The 21,527-nt window shown below is 39.9% G+C and overlaps 1 protein-coding gene across 1 annotated transcript; it reads left to right on the top strand.

The window, feature by feature from the left end:
• The first annotated feature begins 4,045 nt into the window (after positions 1-4,045).
• On the top strand, positions 4,046-17,906 carry plek2 (pleckstrin 2). The gene is made up of 9 exons (XM_020532565.2): positions 4,046-4,152; positions 6,225-6,389; positions 7,626-7,807; positions 9,892-9,983; positions 11,107-11,294; positions 12,064-12,165; positions 14,115-14,198; positions 15,803-15,884; positions 17,052-17,906. The coding sequence occupies exons 1-9, from the start codon at positions 4,105-4,107 to the stop codon at positions 17,177-17,179; spliced, it is 1,071 nt and encodes a 356-aa protein (XP_020388154.1). The 5' UTR covers positions 4,046-4,104; the 3' UTR covers positions 17,180-17,906.
• Positions 17,907-21,527: the final 3,621 nt, after the last annotated feature.

The raw sequence follows: 21,527 nt of genomic DNA, 5'->3' as shown, positions 1-21,527 counted from the left end.
ATGAATATGATTTGGTAGCCATTAGGGAGACATGGTTACAGGATGGTCACAACTGGGAGTTAAATATCCAAGGGTACCAGACTATTCGGAAGGACAGACAGGAAGGTAAGGGAGGTGGTGTAGCTCTGATATTCAAGGACGCCATCAGGGCGGTGCTGAGAGATGATATAGGTTCTATGGAGAATGAGGTTGAATCCATTTGGGTGGAAATTAGAAATTCTAAGAAGAAAACGTCACTGATAGGCATCGTCTATAGGCCACCAAATAATAACATCACATTGGGGCGGGCAATAAACAAAGAAATAACTAATGCCTGTAAAAATGGTACGGCAATTATCATGGGAGATTTTAACCTACATGTAGATTGGTCGAACCAGCTCGGTCAGGGTAGCCTTGAGGAGGAGTTCGTTGAGTGTATCCGTGATAGTTTTCTTGAACAGTATGTAATGGAACCAACGAGGGAGCAAGCTATCCTAGATCTGTTCCTGTGTAATGAGACAGGAATAATTAATGACCTCATAGTTAGGGATGCTCTTGGAAGGAGTGATCACAGTATGGTTGAATTTAGAATACAGATGGAGAGTGTAAAGATAAAATCCAATACCAGGGTCCTGTACTTGAACAAGGGGAACTACAATAGAATGAGGGAGGACTTGGCTAAAGTAGACTGGAAACAAAGATTTTATGGTGAGACAGTTGACGAGCAGTGGAGGACTTTCAAAGCAATTTTTCAAAGTGCTCAGCAAAAGTATATTCCAATGAAAAGGAAGGACTGTAAGAAAAGGGGTAATCTGCCATGGGTGTCTAAAGAAATAACGGAGGCTATCAAATTGAAAGAGAAGGCATACAAAGTGGCCAAAAACAGTATGAAACTAGAAGATTGGGAAAACTTTAAAGGTCAACAGAAAGAGCTATAAAGAAAAGTAAGATAGAACATGAGAAAAAACTAGCACAGAATATAAAGACAGATAGCAAAAGTTTCTGTAAATATATAAAACGAAAAAGAGTGGCTAAAGTAAACGTTGGCCCTTTAGAGCATAAGAAGGGGAATTTAGTTATGGGATATGATGAAATGGCCGAGGCATTGAACAGGTATTTTGTATCGGTCTTCACAGTGGAGGACACTAATAACATGCCAGTAATTGACAAAGAGACGAAGGTAGGTGAGGACCTGGAAACAATCATTATTACGGAAGAGGTAGTGTTGGGCAAGCTAATGGAGCTAAGGATTGATAAGTCTCCTGGCCCTGATGGAATGCATCCCAGGGTACTAAAAGAGATGGCGGGAGAAATAGCAGGTGCACTGGCGGTAATTTTCCAAAATTCGCTGGACTCTGGGGCAGTCCCAGCAGATTGGAAAACAGCAAATGTGACGCCACTGTTTAAAAAGGGAAGTAGACAAAAGATGGGGAATTATAGACCGGTTAGCTTAACCTCTGTAGTGGGGAAGATGCTTGAGTCTATTATCAAGGAAGAAATAGCATCTTGATAGAAATTGTCCCGTTAGACAGATGCAGCATGGGTTCATGAAGGGCAGGTCATGCTTGACAAATCTTTTGGAATTCTATGAAGACATTACGAGCGAGGTGGACAATGGGGACCCAGTGGATGTGGTGTACCTAGATTTCCAAAAGGCCTTTGACAAGGCGCCGCACAAGAGGCTACTGCATAAGATAAGGATGCATGGCATTAAGGGTAAAGTATTAGCATGGATAGAGGATTGGTTGACTAACAGGAAGCAAAGAGTGGGGATAAATGAGTGCTATTCTAGCTGGCAGTCAATGACTAGTGGTGTGCCTCAGGGATTGGTGTTGGGACCGCAATAATTTACAATTTATATAGATGATTTGGAGTTGGGGACGACGTGTAGGGTGTCAAAGTTTGCAGATGACACTAAGATGAGTGGCAGAGCAAAGTGTGCAGAGGACTATGAAACTTTGCAGAGGAACATAGATACATTGAGTGAGTGGGCAAAGGTCTGGCAGATGGAATACAATGTAAATAAATGTGAAGTCATACATTTTGGTAGGAGTAATAGTAAAAAGGATTATTACTTGAATGGTAAAAAGTTGCAGCATGCTACTATGCAGAGGGACCTGGGTGTCCTTGTGCATGAATCACAGAAGGTAGGTCTGCAGGTACAACAAGTAATTAGGAAGGCAAATGGAATTTTGTCCTTCATTGCTAAAGGGATTGAAATAAAAAGCAGAGAGGTTATGTTGCAGCTGTACAAGGTGCTGGTGATGTCACACCTGGAGTACTGTGGGCAGTTTTGGTCTCCTTACTTGAGAAAGGATGTATTGGCACTGGAGGGGGTGCAAAGGAGGTTCACTAGGTTGATTCCGGAGTTGAGGGGTTTGGCGTATGAGGAGAGACTGAGTAGATTGGGATTATATTCATTGGAATTCAGAAGATCTTATAGAAACATATAAAATTATGAAGGGAATAGATAAGATAGAAGTAGAGAGGATGTTTCCACTGGCAGGTGAAGCTAGGACAAGAGGGCATAGCCTCAAGATTAGAGGGAGCAGATTTAGGACTGAATTGAGAAGGAATTTCTTCACTCAGAGGGTTGTTAATCTATGGAATTCCTTGCCCAGTGAAGTAGTTGACGCTACTTCAGTAAACGTTTTTAAAAAAAAGGTAGATTTTTTTTGAACAATAAAGGAATTAAGGGATACGGTGAGAACACGGGTAAGTGGATCTGAGTCCATGAAAAGATCAGCCATGATCTTATTGAATGGCGGAGCAGGCTCGAAGGGCCAGACGGCCTACTCCTGCTCCTAGTTCTTATGTTCTTATGTTCTTTCTTTTTTTTTTTGGACAGCTGCACACCCCTTTTTATTTACATGGGTCAATTTGTGTGTGCCATTGGCTTAGAAGGTCTTGGTGGGAGTGTTCAAAAGAGGCTATGGTGAATTATAATTGGAATTCACCAGTGTCGTTGTGAAAACTGACACTCTGTCTTTTGGATAACATCACTGAGGGCTACACAATCAGTAGGAGGGGCATACCAGAGGTAGGAATATAGGAGTGGCGAGTGAACCCATATTGCAAGTGATAGATAAGAATGGAATCAGGTGAGGCTACAGCTGGATGAAGATGGAGTGACGTTGGAGAATGTTGGTAGTATCAAATGTGTCAAAAGTTGCAGACAGGTAGAGGACGATGAGGATGGATGGATGCCACAGGATGCTCCTTGTGATTTTGTCAGCACCATGAGCGGTAAACATAACCGTCCAATCTTCATCCACACCCCACTTTTGACCCATCCAATCTGACAGTACTCCATCTCTCCAATTTTTACTAACCCCCCAGGTTCAATCTATTGTGTGAGTGTAAATCAGGCATTCTGGCCTGGAATACTGTTATGCCATCTCTAACCTGTTCTCTGTGAGTTTGGAACAATACATTTGCTGTAAAATTACAGACTGTGTTGTTGGATAGAACAGGAATGGTGACATAGGAAAAAGGGAGCTGTAGATTTCAGCAAGACACCTACTGGTTAATGATCTCATCAACATAGGTTAGACCATGAATGCCAAACTTTTCTTTGAAAGAATAGTGAGAAGACATCAGGAGACAATTTATTCTGTCCCTTATGAAAGGTGCTATATAAATGCAAGTACGGTCTCAAACCTTGTGTTGTTTCTTTTCAAATATAGAAATTACATTGAAATATGTCACCTTGTCACTTGTATATGCTGCAAGAAATGACCAAATCATCTGGCTCTTGCCTGCACAAACAAAAACAAAGTCCGCATAAATTTCTTGATGAAGTGTCTAGTTGGATTGTCCTTGCAAAAAAAAGCCCTGGAAGTCACAGCATCTCACTGTTCCCTGTGAAAGACTATTGTGCCCTTCTGGTTTTCTTACCAGCCATAAAGGGAATGTTTTGTTCATAGCACCTGCTGGTTAAATCCTATACCTGAAGTATCCTGCATGCAGGCAAACATTACTCAGAATTAGTCATACAGACTGCACCCAAGATGTGGAGAGGGTGGGTGACTCATATGCATGTCTCGGTGAGGCATTTCCTGAGATATTTAAAGCTGTGCAATTTGGTGTTGAGCACAGAGGGAGCCTGGATATTTAGCAGTTGACATGCAGCGAGAAACAGCTATATCAAGGGAGGGATTTTTGGTCAAAAGGGTAAGAGAACCTTATTCATTATCTCTCATTTGACCAGGTTTAGTCATTCCTGTACCAGTACTGCTTGATATTTATAAAGACCTTAAAAGTGAATCGATGGAAATCATGATTGCTTTTAATCAGTAATTAGTGCTGTGAAAATTTGAAAATGTTTTCAGTGTACCATAAAAGTCTGTAAAATTCTGTCATGTAACAATGAAGCCTAAATTTCGCACAGAAATACTTTCGGATACTCCTTGTTCTCTGTTAAACTCACTGCATTAGCTGCTCCTTTGGTTTCTTTAAATTTGTTTCTCCCCAAACTGTTTTTTCCCTTGGACTCAAACGTACACACTTGAGTATTTGCAGGTTAGGAATTGAAACACTCCTCCACTAGTTTTTCTGCCCCCATTCATTAATCAGTACTACTTTATGCTACCTTTCTCGGAGATGAGAGACGATTGTACCTTGTTGCTATTTCCAAGATGTAGCACTGAGGGCACCAAGATTATTTCTTCTTGAACAGCCATGCTATTAAATCACAGGATGCAGCTGAGGTTTGTAAACCATCTCTTTATCTCCATCTTTTTCTGGCAAGCTGTTTAGCCTCCTTTGTTCAGGCGGTAGAGACTGCAGACTTTCATGCAGTTGCTGGTACCATTCTGTAAAGCAGAATTGAAGCATGGTGACACAGTGTTAGGATGTTTTCTTTGTTATCTCATGGCCTCCTTTTGTGCTTTTCCATTCAGTAATTAAATCATTCTCCCTACTGAGTGACCTGGAGGACAGTCCCAGGAATATGAGAAGACATCTTGCTCCAATGGCCTTTACCCACAAGACAGTGAGTGTGAGGGGAATAGTCAGTTGCAGAAGGAATCATAGCTAAAAGACCAGATATTGTCTTTTCCTAATATCCAAAGATGTCCAACTGAGACAATGGATCTGGACTGGAAATATACTTGACCAGTTTTGATTCTTTTTTCACCCCTGACCATTGGTGCTGGTGAGCAAGCCTATTATAATCTCAGCTGCAGAAATGAATTAACCATGAGATGTGGAACCTTTTTGATGTGAATGCCTCAATACCATATCATTAGGCATGTGGAGTAAAACATCAGAGGCAACTTGTAAGTCTGTTTTTTTTCCCTCAATGTGTTTGCTTGGTGTACCAATTCAGCCTGTTGTCTTAAAAATAACAGTTCATTGCACCATAGGCTTGTGTTAGTGCGAAAGGAAGCTAGCAACCAAAGAATACTTGAAAAAAATATATTGAGAGTGGTATTTGCTTGTTTGTCGGTCATTTTTTGCTGCTTGGAGGTTATCGTTGATATTTCTTCTCTGTATTGTCATAACTGATGCTATCAAATCCAACGTGATTTTTGCAATAAACATTTCAGTATGAATTAATCAGGATTTCAAGTTTGTTGTGATACATGTGCAGGCTAGCTAGAGTAAAAGTCAGAATGATTGCAACTGTCAATCCTCTTACTGCCTGTTTTGTTCATGGAGCCCTGCCTCTTCACCTTGTCCTACACTGGTGCCCCTCCAGCTAAACATAATAATTACTCTCTCTCTCTCTCTCTATACAGGGGAGAGATGCTGAAAGTCTTTTGTGGATTATAGCTAATTAAATGCTCACATACCTTCATAGGTGTGCACCCAAAGCAAGTAATTTAATTGTATGGATGCATTGTGAAAAACCTGTCTCGTAGATGGTTGTCATCCTATTTAATTGTCATAATTTGGTCTGGATTTAAATTCTCTGTTAAGCTAGTCAAACAGCTAAACATTATTTATTTTTCTGTTCAATTGGTTGATTATGAATCTTACAGCAGAGAGATTAAGAATTTATAAAATTCAAACAGTGCAGCCTGCTTGGAGATGAAGCTTCTTTTCCACTAGTTTATTTTGTATAACAGTGAACATTACACTATAAAGAATGCTCTTGTTGCCCAAGTTATGAAAATTCAGTGCTGAAGTGGATAGATACATTTTCTTGTGAAAAAAAGTTTTAATGTGTATTGTTCCAGTGTGATGTTTCTGCAGTTTAGGGTTTGCTTGCAAGAAGGTATAAGATAAGCTTTACTTTGCAGGGGCACATTGTTCATAACTGGAAGGTGAGATGGTTTGTACTGTCCAAGGACCAGCTTCTCTACTATAAAATAGAAGGAGGAAAGAAGGAGTCTCGTCCCAGACGCATTATTTCTCTGGAAGGATGTACTCTCCACTGTCCCTGTATGGATTATAAAAACAGGCCGGTAAGAACTACGAATCATGCTTTTGTCTAAAACTTTGTTTCTTTCAACTGTGCAATTTTACAATTGGATATAAAATCGCAATTACACATTCCTTGCTGATAGTTCCTTCATTCTTCTACAAACTTACAATCCCTGGCTGACTTTCCTTTCCCCATTGCTCCCAGGACCACGCCATTATTGCATCTCCATTATCACTTCAACTGAGTTGTCATCCTGTTTAATTGTCACAATTTTGTCTGGATGTGATTTCTCTGTTAAGCTAGTCAAAGAGCTTAAACATTGTTTATTTTTCTTTTTAAATTGATCAGATTATGAGTCAGTTATTTCTTACAACAGAGGGACTAAGAATTCAAGCAGTGCAAACTGAGACCACCTTCCAGGATGAGATTATTTAACAGCATAGACAAGAACTGCTTGATTCCAAAAGCATTGTTTTACATGATATGATGCATTTGGGCCCTTAACAGATCTACGTTCCCTCAAAGCTATATTTGAAAGAATGCAAAGTGCGCAATCGTGTTACACTGTCGGTATTATTTAATTGTGAGTTGTGGGAGTTTTTCGCAAGACATTGAATAGATGGTGGTGAGCTGCCTTCTGCAATCTCTGCAATGTAGGCACATTTACACAATGCTATGAGAGATGGAGTTCCAAGAATCAATGACGGTGAAGTACCAGCACATATTTTTAAGTCAGAATGGTGTGTGACTTGAGATATTGGAGCTAGTGGTATTTCCATGTTCCTGCTAGAAGAAGCTAAAAGTCATGGGTTTGGGAAAGTTTGTTGAAGAAGCCAAGGCAAGTTGCTGCAGTGCATCTTGTGCTTGCTGCTTCTCACTGTATTGGTGGTAGTTGCTATTGATTTGAGGGGGCTGCTTTGTCCTTGATGCTGTTGAACCTCGAGTGTTGGATCTGCATTCATCCAAGCAAGTGGAGAGTATTCCACAACACTGCTGCCTTGTGTTTTGTGGAAAGGCATTGGGAGGTCAGGAGGTGAGTCACTTACTACATAATACTTGCCTCTGACCCATTCTTGTAGTTACTGAATTTATATTCCTGGTCCAGTTTCATTTTTGCTTTCTGGTAAGTCTCCAGGATGTTGATGATGGGGAATTCAGTGATGGTATTGCAGTTGAATGTCAAAGGAAGGTGCCTAGTGTCAGTTGCTGGAAAATTTTGTCACTGATCACAAGAATTTTGAAACCAAGTCTGAAAGAATATTCACCTATATTCCAGCTGGTGATTAAATTGAAGGCAAAGAATTCTGTTGAGCATTTCCTCGAAGCTTCTTCCCGTGAGCAGCGAGATTCTTGGGCTGCGGACATTCAAAAAATGATCAGAGCTTCAAATCCAGAGGGTCAAGAGCAATTGAATGATTCAAACATGGCCTTTGAACTACCAGCAAACATTTGCCTCAGGTAAACATCATTCCTCTGTTTCACAACTTTCAGTATATCTTGTTTTCCTCACCTCAACATTTTCTCCTTCCCATTCATAAATTGCTGTCTTATTCTAGACGATAGTTCTACATGGGCTGAGTGACAATGTAATCCAGCCAAATGGCCATTCTATTTGTGAAAGTCATCTTTATTCATTGGTGGGATATGGGCATCACAGGCAAGGCCAATGTTTGTTGCCCATCCATAATTGCTGAGTCATTATTTCTGAGGGACGTTAGGAGTCAGCCACATATCTGTGGATCTACAGACACATGTAGGCCAGATTCAGATTTCCTTTCCTAAAGGACATTAGGGAACTAAATGAGTTTTTGTAACAATTATGGTTATTGTTAGGGTCACCATTATCGAGATTATCATTCTATTTTTATTTAAAGCATATATGATATTGAGGGATCTTGAAGGATTGACTTGAGAGTACATTTCCAATTTTCGGAGAATCTTGAACCAGCCATTGACAAAAATAAGATGTTGTCCTGTAAACAGAGATGAGGTAATTTCTTTTTCTCTCTAAGGGTTGTGAGTCTTTTGAAACTGTCTTCCTACAAAGGTGCTGGAAGCTGATTCTTTCAATAGTTTTAAGGCAGAGGTAGTTAGATTCTTGGTAAGCAAAGAGCTGAAAGAATATTAGCAGGAAGTGGAAATGTGGAGTTGAGGTTCCAATCAGATCAGCCATGACCCTATTAAATGGTAGAACCATGGTCCACTGTTATTCTAGATTTATTCATTGAAGTTAATCAGCTACCAAAGTGAGATTTGAACTATGTCCCCACTGCATTACACTTGGCCTTTGGCTTTGCCACCACACCACCATCTCCCTGTACAATGATTTCCAGATTAATTACATGGCAAATAATGGGCAAGCTTGATTCTATCTTCACCCAATATCTATAAATGCATTCCAGCTGGGATCAATGTAATAGATTTGCAGAACCATAGAATCTTACAGAAGGAAGCCAATCAGCCCATCATGCCTGTGCCAGCTCTTTGAAAGACCTCACATCTGTTCTCCATCAGCCAACTTACCCTTTCCAAGTGTATTGATCATGTTTGCCTTAGAAATTTATTATTGAACCTGATTCCATCATCCTTTCAGGCAGTGCATTCCAGATCATCACCAACAGTTCGTACAATCCCAATCCCATCGTAGCTGAGATGATCTAACTATGTGTAGTTCAGGGATCAAGCCCTTTGCCTTTGTCAAGTATTTGAATGGATACAGTCACAGCCATCAAAAATCTGCCATCAAAGTTATAGGACACCTCACTGATTCAATTTTGAAAAATATGCATCTTTGTAAGTGACTTGTGGAGAAGGTCTGTAAGTACTGTAATTGTACATCCTTGATATGATATATTTACAATTGTAACAACTACAGAAGTGTCATTTAATGTGCATCAGTGGCAGCAGAATCAACCTGAAAGTCTCTTTGCTTAATGTATCAAATACTTTTATGTTTAAGAATTATAATGTTCCTTCACCTTATATTCAGTAATGAGGAAACAAATATGTCAAATTGCATAGTGCTTCTGATGCTGCCTAATAAATATAATATTAATAATGTTTTTCAAATATTGGCTTCAATCACAAAACCGGGGGTCCAAAATTAATATTGCAATTATTAAAATTAATCTTAAGTGTCATTAACTTGTGATTTTCAGTACAGAAGCATAAGGTGTTGTATTACTGGACTAGTAATTGAGAGAATTAGCTCAAATCCCACAGAGGACATGTGAGAATTTTGAATTTAGATTTGAAAAGACCGTCTAGAAATCTAAATCGGCATTTGGTGATGCTTACTAATTTCCTTCAGGAAAGGAAGTCTGCAATACTTATTTGGTCTGGTCTATTTGTGACTGCAAACACATATTAATATTGTTGACTCTTAATTGGTCTGTGAAGTGGCCAATCGGAGTCTCAGTTGTATTAAAGCTACTTTCAGCAATTCAAATTAGGAATGGGCAATAAATATGTCTCCAGCAGGGTTTCACATCTGAGAACGAATAACTATACAAAATAAATAATACCATCTTCTTAATTTGTAGTCACTTAATTATTGACATGCAAGAATCCAACAGTGGGATCAAAGAGATGACAAATGGCGAATATGGGCATACCTACAAACTGTGTTTCACAGGTAAGCAAGGCAATGAGGAATCTTGGAGAAGATTCAAGTTTTATTTTGCAATTTTCTCTGTCCAATTTTCTTCCCTACCCATCTGAAGATGCAGCTGTAGACAGTTCTCCTCCACCATGCACAAATGACCATTCATATATGTACTTTTAACAATAAGTACTAACAAGCTGTTTGACTTTGGTGAGCATCACAGTAAATCCATATACTCCCCTCACCTGACCTCCCCTCTGGTACATCTTCCAGTTACAGTGACTTGGTCAGCTATCAAGGACAGGTGCCTTGGTTCATTCCCCTCTGCCTATATCACTGTTTCTTCCCAATGCTTATATTTCATCCAGAACGTGATAAGACATGCAGCTATTTCCATGACCACTTACATTGGTTTGCAGACCCACCAAATGTCACTCAGTTTTAGTGGGACTCATTTACTTTAGTTTAATAATAAAGGGTTTCTTTTGATTCAAGCACATAAAACATTTTTGAATGACATTAAGATTAAACAGAGTCACCTTGACTTAATCCCATATATCCACTGTGGCCCCTATCCATTTATTGACCCTTCAGTCATCTGCTGAACTTATACTTAAATGTTCTCTTCTTTGGCCACTAACTGATTCTTACAGACTGACACACTGTGTCCACCAGGTTATCCTGCTTTCAGGATGCTGTTTTATTCCAGATCCCTTAATTGCTGGAAATAATCTCAATTATCTATTTTGTCCCATTTATCCATAATTTTGAACACTTTCATCCAATTACCCTATTCTAACAAAAGCAGTCCCAATTTTTCATTTTCTGAAGAAGGGTCCAGACCCGAAACGTCAGCTTTCCTGCTCCTCTGATGCTGCCTGGCCTGCTGTGTTCATCCAGCTCCACACTGTGCTATCCCTGACTCCAGCATCGGCAGTTCTTACTATACCTTCGTGGAGTAGAATGTGTTTCCTCCACCTCTAGACTGATTCTCAGTGAGTCAGGCTGCTTACCTGAAAAAGAAAACAATAAAAATGTTGGAAAACCTCAGCAAACCTGGCAGCATCTATGGAGAGAGAAGCAGAATTAACATTTCGATTCTAATTATGACTGTTCGGCTAATGACTTAATATCTTCATTTTTTTCTCCATAGGCTCTACAGTGATTGACTGGCTGGTGTCCAGGCATGTTGTCAATTCCCGTTCAGATGGTGTAACTTTAGCATCCCTTCTAATTGAAGACGACCTCATTAAACCAGTCGGAAATAAAAGTACAAAAGCTGTTTGGAATGTTGCTGGCACAGAGCAGTTTCTCGATGATTCAACTGCACTTTACTGTTTTGTAAGTTTCCTCTAGTGCATAGCGTTTTTTTCCCTCTTGACTCCATGCATTTCCTACTCTTCTAAAGATGTTTCTGGAATATAGTTTCAATATTGCCAATGTACATCCAGGAGGCCACCCAAATTAGGGATGCCATAATCTGGTATGGAATCTCCAGACACTGCTAATAGCAACATGATAGAATTTTTTTCCTTCACATTACCTGCTGCATGAATGGGGCTGGATGCTGCTTAGGGTTTTTTAGCTGTACATTATTCTGACAAACTTTTTGGAAGATAGCACTGCGGTAATGTAACTGACCTCGAGGTCCAGGCTAGTACTTTTGGGGTGTGTTTAAATCTCACAATGATCGACTGTGGAAATTTAAACTTAATAAATTTGGAATAAAATATTAGTCTCATTATTGTTGACAATCATGAAACTGCCAGATCACCAGAAAAAAATACATCTGGTTCACTAATGTTCTTCAGGGGAGGCAATCTGCTATCCTTTATGAATTTAGTCTATCTTTGACTACAGAAACATGGTTAACTTGCTAGTCCATTTCAGAGGACAGTTCAGAGTCAATCGGTTCAAGGATAACTGGGGATGGGCAGTAAATACTGGCCTTATCAGTGATGCTGATAGCCTAAGAATGATTTATGATTAAATTATTACCAGTCTTGACAGAAGTGTGGGAGTTGTGCTGGTGCTAGTGGTCTGGGGAGGAAGGTAGCTTCTGGACCAGAAGCTATAAAGCCTTAACTCTTGTATTTTGTATTTGCTGTAGGCAAAAAATGAGAAGAAGACCGAAAGTTTGAATGATAAGATTGAAATACCTTACATGGAGCTGAGTGGCAAGATTGTGAAACAAGGGTTTTTGATGAAACAGGTAACTTGAACCCTGATCTATGTTTCATTTGGCTTTAAATGCATATTTTTGCAATTAACTGAGTTACCTCATGGTAGAAGAGCCATTGTCATCTCTCAGAAACTCTGCATTACAATACTATAGTTATGACTCTGAATGCCATCTATATCAATGTTTCACAGAGTTGATACAATGATTGCTATTGTTTTAAACTGAATTTGTTAATGAAGTTTTACAGACCAGAAACGATAGAGATCAATCCCTGCTCACTACCAAGTTCCTGATCAAGGGAAAACTTGATGAGTTGCCAATTATTCAGTAGTCACTGTTGGAAGTACTGATTAGTCTCACACGTGAATAATGGCCACTTAGATACTGTACCAGACATAAATTGATGCCCCTTGTATGAACAGTCCGTGACTGCAATATGACATTAGATGTGATGGTGTAAAATGGAAAATCAGCTGCCCATTATGTACTTCTTCTGATCTTTAGTTTGGTTGACAGTAGTTTAAACAAGAATCAGGGATTTGTATGTGGACCAGCTGATTGTATTTCATCCATTTTACACTATTGTCCAAAGTCTAAATTGCCCCCATTATCTTCATAATTTGGAAGAGGAAATGAAGTGAGAAAATGGGCTGCCTGTCAGTGTAGCCTTGCTGGAGGTGACCTCCTTATTACGTATTTCCCTCTTCACTGTCCTATTAAGGGTGATAGACAGATCTCACTACGAACACCCAGTCAGATATAAGGGCCAGCAATTCAGCAGCTTTAGCAGTGTCACTGGGAGAGGTAAGCACTCTGGTGAGGTAGTTAAGGGATTGTGAGGATGCTTTAACATGGAGTATTAGTTCAGGTCTCAATTACAACCGAATGTGCTGTCAGCACCCATTTTGGTGCATGGAGCTTCCAGCTCTGATGATCATTCCATGCTCTGCCCTGCTACAAGAACATTCCTTGACTGAGTTGGTAATCCCCTTTCTGTGGAGAGTTTGGGTGGGAGTGGGGAGGAGGCTGAAGTGGGGGACGGTGTCGCTGCTCTGCCTGCACAATGTTAAATCAGACTGAAACATTACTACATAAATAGGATTCTAGTTGGCTGCTTGGCTCTGTATCACAGCAAGTTGATCTTGTTCCTTGTCTGGGAAACCTCCCTGGCAGTGGAAATGCTTCAGGAAGCCACCTTGGTGTGCTCTCTGATATTATCCCAGTCTGCTCGCCTCCTAACCCCATCCCCATAGGGATCAGGAAAAGCAAACTTTCTAAATAATGGAAACAAAAACAGAAATTGCTGGAAAAGTAATTCAGATCTAAGGAAGGGTTACTTGACCCGAAACGTTAACTCTGATTTCTTTCTACAGATGCTGCCAGACCTGCTGAGCTTTTCCAGCAATTTCTGTTTTTGTTTCTGATTTACAGCATCGGCAGTCCTTTTGGTTTTTTCTAAATAATGGATTTGGTTTTTTGTATATTTGCCAAACAGAGTTTGAAACGTCAGACTGGATTTTTCTTCTTTTTTTAACCTTGTTTTAAATAGAGGCGAGTTAACAGGAATGATTAAATGTGTTTGCATTTGCACTTATTGCACTAGTTGGTTTGCTAAGTGAGTGTATGTACTTGCTCCTCCATCATCAGACATTAATTCTATTGTGGAATCTCTAGTACAATTAAATATCCACAAAGCTGTTTCAAATGTGATCAAGTTCAGCTTTGAATTTAAATGTGCATTGTATCTGTTTCCAGTTGTTGTGAAAACTGAATTTTTGCAGGGAGCTGGTGAAGTCCAGTATGTTACTTTAAGCATAGAAAGGCTAATGGTGCTGCCAGGCCAAATCGTGTTATATCTCAGTACATTCAAAGAGCTGCTGTATAACTTGACTCTACCAGTTATGATGTTATGGAAAATTATATTATCTCTATTTTCGTTTGCAGAACCCTAAATATTATGCATTTCTCTTCTCATTTAGGGACACAAAAGGAAGAATTGGAAAGTGAGAAGATTTGTTTTGAGGGCAGACCCTTCACACCTACATTACTACGATCCCTGCAAGGTTACTGTCATGCTTTATTAACTTGCATTTTCTGTGCGGCTCCAGCTGCCCCTATCATGCCACTTAAGGCGTGACTTACTCACTTTGAATGCCTCCCCATAATTTGGCTGCGTTCCTCTCCCTGCATCCCCTCCCCACCCCTTACATCCAAACCCAGCCAAGTGTTAATGCTCTGGCACAACAGCAAAACACTGCAAAAATCTGGAATAAAAACAAAAATATGCTGGAAATATTCAGCAGTTCAGGCAGCATCTGTGGAGAGAGAAACAAAATTCATTTAATATGTCAGATCAACAATTTTCATTAGAAATTTGATCATCAATCTGAAGTGTTAACTCTATTTCTCTCTATATAGATGCTGCCAGCCAGACCAGCTGTGTATTTCCAGCATGTTTTGTTAAATGTTCTAATTCTTTTATTACTAATTTAGAGTCTATATGACAGCAAGCAGAGGACGTGGGTTGATAGCTGTTTAGAAAGGCAAACAATGACACTTCATACTAGTATTTTGCTCTTTATGCTGATCTACCCACATTCACATTATATGTGTAATGTTCAAAACTATCTCTCAGTTGTGGCTCATTGGGTAATACTCTTGCCTTTGAGTCAGAGGGTTGTAGGTTTGAAACCTGCTGTAGTCTCAAAATAAAGGGGTGCAAATTTATAACAGAGATGAAGAGGAATTTCTCCCTCAGAGGGTTGAGAGTGTTTGGAACTCCTTGCTGCTGAGGGAGTAGCATCCTTGTGTATATTTAAGACTGAGATAGATAGGTTCTTGTACAGTAGGGGAATCAAGGGCAGGAAAATAGATGTAAAGAATGCCACTCAGCCATAATCCTATTGAGTCGTGGGGCAGGCTTGAGGGACCAAATAGCCTACTCCTGTTCCTATTTTTATGGTCTTATGCAGTGACTTAAACGCAGTCTAGGCTGACACTCCTGTTTAGTGCCCAAGGAGGAGCAGCACTATTGGAGTTGCTGTCTTTTGGGGGTTCAAAGCTGAATTTTCATCTTCTTTACCAGCTAATGCCTCTTTAGTAAAAAGAATGCAGATCTCCAAACAAAAGTCCTCTGTGAATCCACAGCCTCTGACATCAAATCTTATCCACCCTTCTGTTGATAAACTCTTTTCAACTTCTACCTCACTGGAGGAACAGAGATTGGAAGTTTGAAATAAAGTCCATGGTGGCTTGAAGGAGAGACCTACAAGCTTTTAGTACTCCTGGTAGATACAGCACAATGATAATGCAGTATGACCTGCCACAATGGTGAGAAACATCATGAACAAGCTATCTGCTGCAGCTACTAAGCTACCTATGTTCCGGATGTTTTGCTTGACTCTGTGATCATGTCAAGCAGCTAGAGAGAGACGGTGGGCAGCAGTATACTCTTGCTTCCCTATAAAATCCAGTTTCTCTATGCAGATATGATTGTGAATGTGTCCTACAGAAAGATAAAAATCTGGAATATTGGATATAGAGATTTGACTGTAACTTGCAGTTAATGGGGGTGTTCTGGTGCTTTTAACAATCCCATACAGTAACTTTGAGTAAATAGTGGGAAATTTTTCTCAACTGACCTGAAGTAACTGTCTTACATCATCAGGAAAGAAACGATCAGCTGGTTGGTGGATTTTCACTTCGTGGCTGCTTGGTGTCTGCTTTGGAGGACAATGGAATCCCACCAGGTGAGACTTGGTTTTTTCATTATTAGAAACAGGTCAAACAGATGGATTATTTCATTCTAAAAATTAAATTGTGTGAAAAATTACAGTAACGTTATGATCAGTCATTCATGAGTTTGCAACAAAAGATGAGGTCCAAATCAACTACTATGAACCTTGTAATTTGTGAGCTACCGTCAGAAATAGAACAAAATAATCACCTTTTTTATCATGAAAAACAACTTTTTTTCTAGGGAGGAAATCCTGTAATTCCTGCAGAACTGGCTCAGGCTCCCACAACCTGGTTGACTCTTAATTGCCTTTGTAATGTCCTAGTAAGTTGCTCAGTTATCAATGCAGTTACTAATGAAGAACAATGACCACTTCACTATTATCTTTTTTAGGAGGACAGTAAATACAGACTTGCTCATATCGCCCACATTTTCAGAACGATTTGTAAATCAGACATTTATGAAACGTTTAGTTCTAAAGACAAGCATGGCAACAATCATTAATCAGAAATTAAGTTGGTTTTCCACTGCTTGATATACTTAATCAGGAGTATGTTTGCAAAATGCACAACCTATGGGTTTGATTGGAATATATTTAAGGAATATAAAAACTCTTCATTTTTGTATTTAAAGAAGTGCCTCCCAAATTTTCTACCCCTTGGTGAAAACTGAGAGCTGGGAGAGTTAGGAGAAGCGACCTATGAAAGCAAAAAGGAAGGGAATGCCCTCACGTAGAGTCCCAGCCCCCAGTTTTGGAAGCTCAGATGTAAAGACTATGCCAGCAATTCTCTTACCTGTTGGAGAAGCAGCTGTTCACCAAGTTAGTGTTAAGTGAGATTTCAACTCTGACAACATAAGTAAGATGTAGCAATGTGCAGCATTACACAATGAGTTTGAAAACGGGAGGTTATCTTTTGTCTTCTCCAACAGCAAGTTCATCTTTGAAAGGCAATGAAAAGGAATCACTGTTGTGTTATCCTTTCCAAGTATCTCTAAAGTCATGATGTTCCTGTTTAAAGATTTCTAGGTCTCTTCAAAGCTATGGCTTGCATTGGGGACCTATAAAGATTTGGCTCAAAAGATTTGCTAAAGGATTTTTACTGTCTTGAGGAAGAAAAGCTGCTTTTGTTTTGATGTAGTAAGCATAAATGTTTATCTTTCTGATTATTTGATCTTTCAGGAATAAAGGGAAATGTTCAGGGTAATCTCTTCAAGATTATAACCACAGATGATGTGCATTATTACATTCAAGCTGGTTCCCGTGCTGAGAGGTCAGAGTGGATCCAGGCGATCAAACAGGTGACATAGACCTCGTACAAAAGTGCCTGCAGTTGGAGTCAGAAAGAAGAACAAAGAAAATGAACTCAAGCAAAATTTCAAAAAGGGCTTGGATTCTTCTTTGTTCAAAGCAGTGACATGTCACCAGAGAATGCAATCTTGAAAATGAAAACATTTTGATAAATATTATTCCTTTCTCACTCGCTGTTACACCACACACACTCATTATATACACACACACATATACATCGCCAAAAAGGATAACTTCTTGTTGACATTGTGCTCTCTTTCTCTGGCAGAGTACAGTGAACACAGTAGACTTTGGACATAAAGCAAAAAACACAGGAGGTTAATCTCAACACTGGATTAATATTTGCTAATTATCTATCTGTTAATGTTTTATGAATAGAGTTACAAAATTGAGATTGTACAGTCTTTGCGTACCGAAGCAATAATTTTCAGACAGACATGGTCTTCTTGTAATTGTATTTAATTTTCCAAATTTTTATTTATGCACTTTATTTTTTTAAATGTAATTTTCAGCTCCTTTTTCGTCATGTTGTTGTTTTAATGTGTACCCAAATATAAATACCTTGTGGAAGTAACTGATGTTTTCAAATTTTTGCTTTTCTCTTTTACATCATGCTGAGTAATACGTTTTAAGTTTTTTTTATTCGCTTGTGGGACATGGGCTGATCTGTGGTTTTTGAATGGAATTAAGAGGCTAAAAATCTGATAATTAAAGGAGGAAGCTAAATGTTTTGAAAACATTTATCTCATCTCTGGTCAATCTTGAATCAACTGATTACCTCAAGTGGACAGAGACGAGGCTTTGCTATGAATGGTTGTATTCCTGATTTAGTGACTGATGGTAAGGGTGACAATGAATCTGGTTTCCACTCCTGGCTCCTGTCCAGTGACAACAGTTTGAAGGTGATGTCTTTTAGAGTAAAGTGACCTGATAATGCTTTTATTCTCTGTGCATAGAGAATCCAAGAGCTGCTGATTCCACATCACCCCACTGGTCTTGAGTTGGGCTGAGTTAGAGCAGAAATCAAAAGAGGCTGAAGGAAACTTCACTGGATTTGTTTTCTTATCTCCTTGCAAATGATCCGGTGAATTTATCCAATGAGCAAGTGATGTTGTATAGAGGAGTAAGGTTACAAGCTGAATCCTTGTTGTGCTCTTAGACAGTCAACCTGAGCACATGCGGTAGGGAGGACATTGTATTTGGTCTTGGCTAAGTGTGGGAGAATCAAAGTTCTTGCGCCTTATTGCTTTCCAGAAACTCCTGCTCAGAGTGAATATGAAATGAAAAAAATCAAAATTTCTTTGTGATATCCTCCCCTACAAACCCTGCTGGGGGAATGATGTGTGATGGACATGCTTCGTTAATGAATGGGTAGCTCTTGGGTAAGATTCTAGAGTGTGTGTGTGTGTTTTTGTGTTTGTGTGCATGTGTGTGCGTGTGTGTGTGTGCATGTGTGCGGGGGTGTGTGTGTGTGCGTGTGTATGTGTGCACGTGTGTGTGCATGTGTGCGGGTGTGTGTGTGCATGCGCGTGTGTAAGTGTGTGTGCCCAAGCCTCAGTAAGGAATCTTCAGATGAAGGGAAAGTAGGAAAATTAGTGCATTCAATTTTGTAGTTTGATAGGGTGGAGATAAGGAAAGGAAATTATCTTTTTCCCCCCTTTAATGTATTGAGCCCCATGCTAGGTCGTATGGTAACACAGACACAAACAGCTCTCTGGAGACTTGCCCAAGTGGCTATTTACCTGGGCAGCCAGCAAAAAAATGTCAACAGTCTATAGTTGAACAACAGAAGCAGAAGAATTGAACTCCATCTTTTTCTCAACCAATCTTTGCATATCTGCCCTGTCTTATTAAGGGAGGCTGTTGGCAGCTGTCAAAAAGGTTCAACTGAAACAAGTCTATTTTTGTCCTTGTCCACATATGGGTCCAGCAGATTAGGTGAATGGTAAACCGAAACCTTGCACTGCCTGAAAAGAAAGATTACCAAAGAAGAACAAGTTCTTAGCCATCATTTACCTGCAAAAGTGTACTTCTGATAGCTTCTTTAAAAAGGGGAGGATATACTGACTTGCACTGTTATATTGTGAGATTTATTGGAAGTATCAATAAAAGAGACTTACACAAATTAAAACTCCAAAAAATGAACAAAGAAATTAATATTCCAAACAACAGCTCATATTTAGTACATTATGGGTGCAGAAAGCTTCTGTTGATTCAGTGTCTTCTGGGGTTTGTGCAGCATACCAAATGTAAACAAGCACAGTCCAGCATGATGGCTCATTTGTTAACACTGCTGCCTCACAGTGCCAGGGACTTGGGTTCATTTACAGCCTCGGGTGTCTGTTTGTGTGGAGTTTGCACATTCTCTCTATGTCTGCATGAGTTTCCTCCCACAGACCAAAGATGTGGAGGTTAGGTGGATTGGCCATGAGGACTGCAGGGTTATGGGGATAGGCTAGTGGGCATTGGGTCTCGGTGGGATGCTCTTCAGACGATCAGTATAAAGTTGATGGGCTGAACAGCCTGCTCCCACACTGTAGGCATTCTATATAGACACCCTGTCCACTGATCTTCTGGGTCTTGCATTTATAATTGGCTGATTCAGTCGACTCCAGCAACAGACCAACAAGACAATTCTTCAACTGCCTTGTAACTTCAATAAAGGAGTATAGAAAAGAATTGATGTGTAAAGATGAGCGTCAGGGCTGAAGACAGAAGAGCTGCAAACTTTGGACTTACAGAGATGTATAAATGCTGAACATTTCAGTGCTGTCAATTAAAAAATGTCAAATGTGCTCCAATGGTAGCACTGTGATCTAAATCAAAGGTTTTGCTTTCAATCAATTCCAGGATTTGAGCACAAACATCAAGTTTTGCACTCCAGTGCAGTGCTAAAGGAGTGGCGCTAACTTTCAGATGAAATATTAATCTCCTTTACAGGTGGATGTAAAAATTTCCAAGGAGGAGTTATCCTTGGTGTCTTGGTCAATACTTAACCCTCAGTTGACTGAAGGAGATTATCTGGTCAGTGCTATACTGCTGCCTGTTGGAGATTGCTGTGCACAAATTAGTTTCTGAGGTTCCGAAATTACAACAGTGACTGTACTTCAGAAGTGTTTTGTTGACTGTAAAGTGCTGTGGGACAGCCAGTGGTTGGGAAAGGAGCGACCTAAATGAAACATGTTTCTAAAAATATTAGCAATGATGCTGAATTTTTTTACAAAGCATAGCGTATTTTTAATGTACAGTCATGTGTGGGGTGGTGTAGAGAATGTGGAAGAAAAGAGAAGAGCAAGAGGAACAAGGGGAAAGAGAAAGGAAATAGAGAGGCATGACGAGTGAAAGGGCTGAGGGAGGAGAAGAGAAGCTCTTGACAGGATGGAAGGATAGTAACAGAAAGGGAAGAAGAAATATAACTCCTCAAAGATCAGAGGTACTTCCAGCTTATCTGGTGCCCTCCATCTTGATCATTGGTACCTTTACCCATCAATATCTGCTGATTTCTTTCATGGCTATCTTTGATGAGAAAAGAAGCCCAAGCCCTGGTTTTGTGCTGTATGAGCCTGGGTGTAATGGTCTGTCCTCTGTTGGCAAATAGTTTCTAGCTACATCCCAATCCTCTTTGTCCAGCCAACAGAAAATTGACTTTGGGAGGAACTAGGCCCATAGCTGCAAGCTGGAGCTCCGTCAAACCAGGTACTACTGCTGTTTAGGACTTGGAGCTTTTAGACTTTGCTGGACCCTGAACTGAATTTTGAACCCCACATCCACTCCAACACCAAGGTCACCAATTTCCGCCTGCACATCATAATCCATTCATAGCTGTCACTTAGAGCCATAGGGATATGCAGCATAGAAACAGACCCTTAGGTCCAACTCGTCCATACTGACCAGATATCCAAGATAAATCTAGTCCCATTTGTCAGTATTTTGCCCGTATCTCTCTAAACCCTTCCTTTTCGTATACGCATCCAGATGCCTTTTAAATGTTGTCATTAGTCTAGTCTCCACCGCTTCTGGATGCTCATTCCATACATGTGCCTTCTCCACAGTAAACACTGATGCAAAATCCTCATTTATTATCTCCCCCATCTCCTGTGGCTCCACATATAGGTGGCTTTGCAGATTTTAATGGGCCCTTTTCTCCCCCTAGTTACCCTTTTGTCCTTAATGTACTTGTAGAATCCCTTTGAATTCTCCTTAACCCTATTTGTCAAATTTGTCCCCTTTTTGCCCTCCTGATTTCCCTTTTAAGTATAGCTCTACTGCCTTTGTACCCTTCTAGGGATTCATTCGCTCTCTGCTGTCTATACCTGACATGTGCTTCCTTCTTATTACTGACTAAAA

Source organism: Rhincodon typus, chromosome 8 (genome assembly GCF_021869965.1).
Source record: "Rhincodon typus isolate 14 chromosome 8, sRhiTyp1.1, whole genome shotgun sequence".
In the NCBI taxonomy this organism is placed as follows: Eukaryota; Metazoa; Chordata; class Chondrichthyes; order Orectolobiformes; family Rhincodontidae; genus Rhincodon; species Rhincodon typus.
The sequence above is the reverse complement of the archived record's forward strand: the minus strand, read 5'-3'. Positions and strand labels throughout refer to the sequence as shown.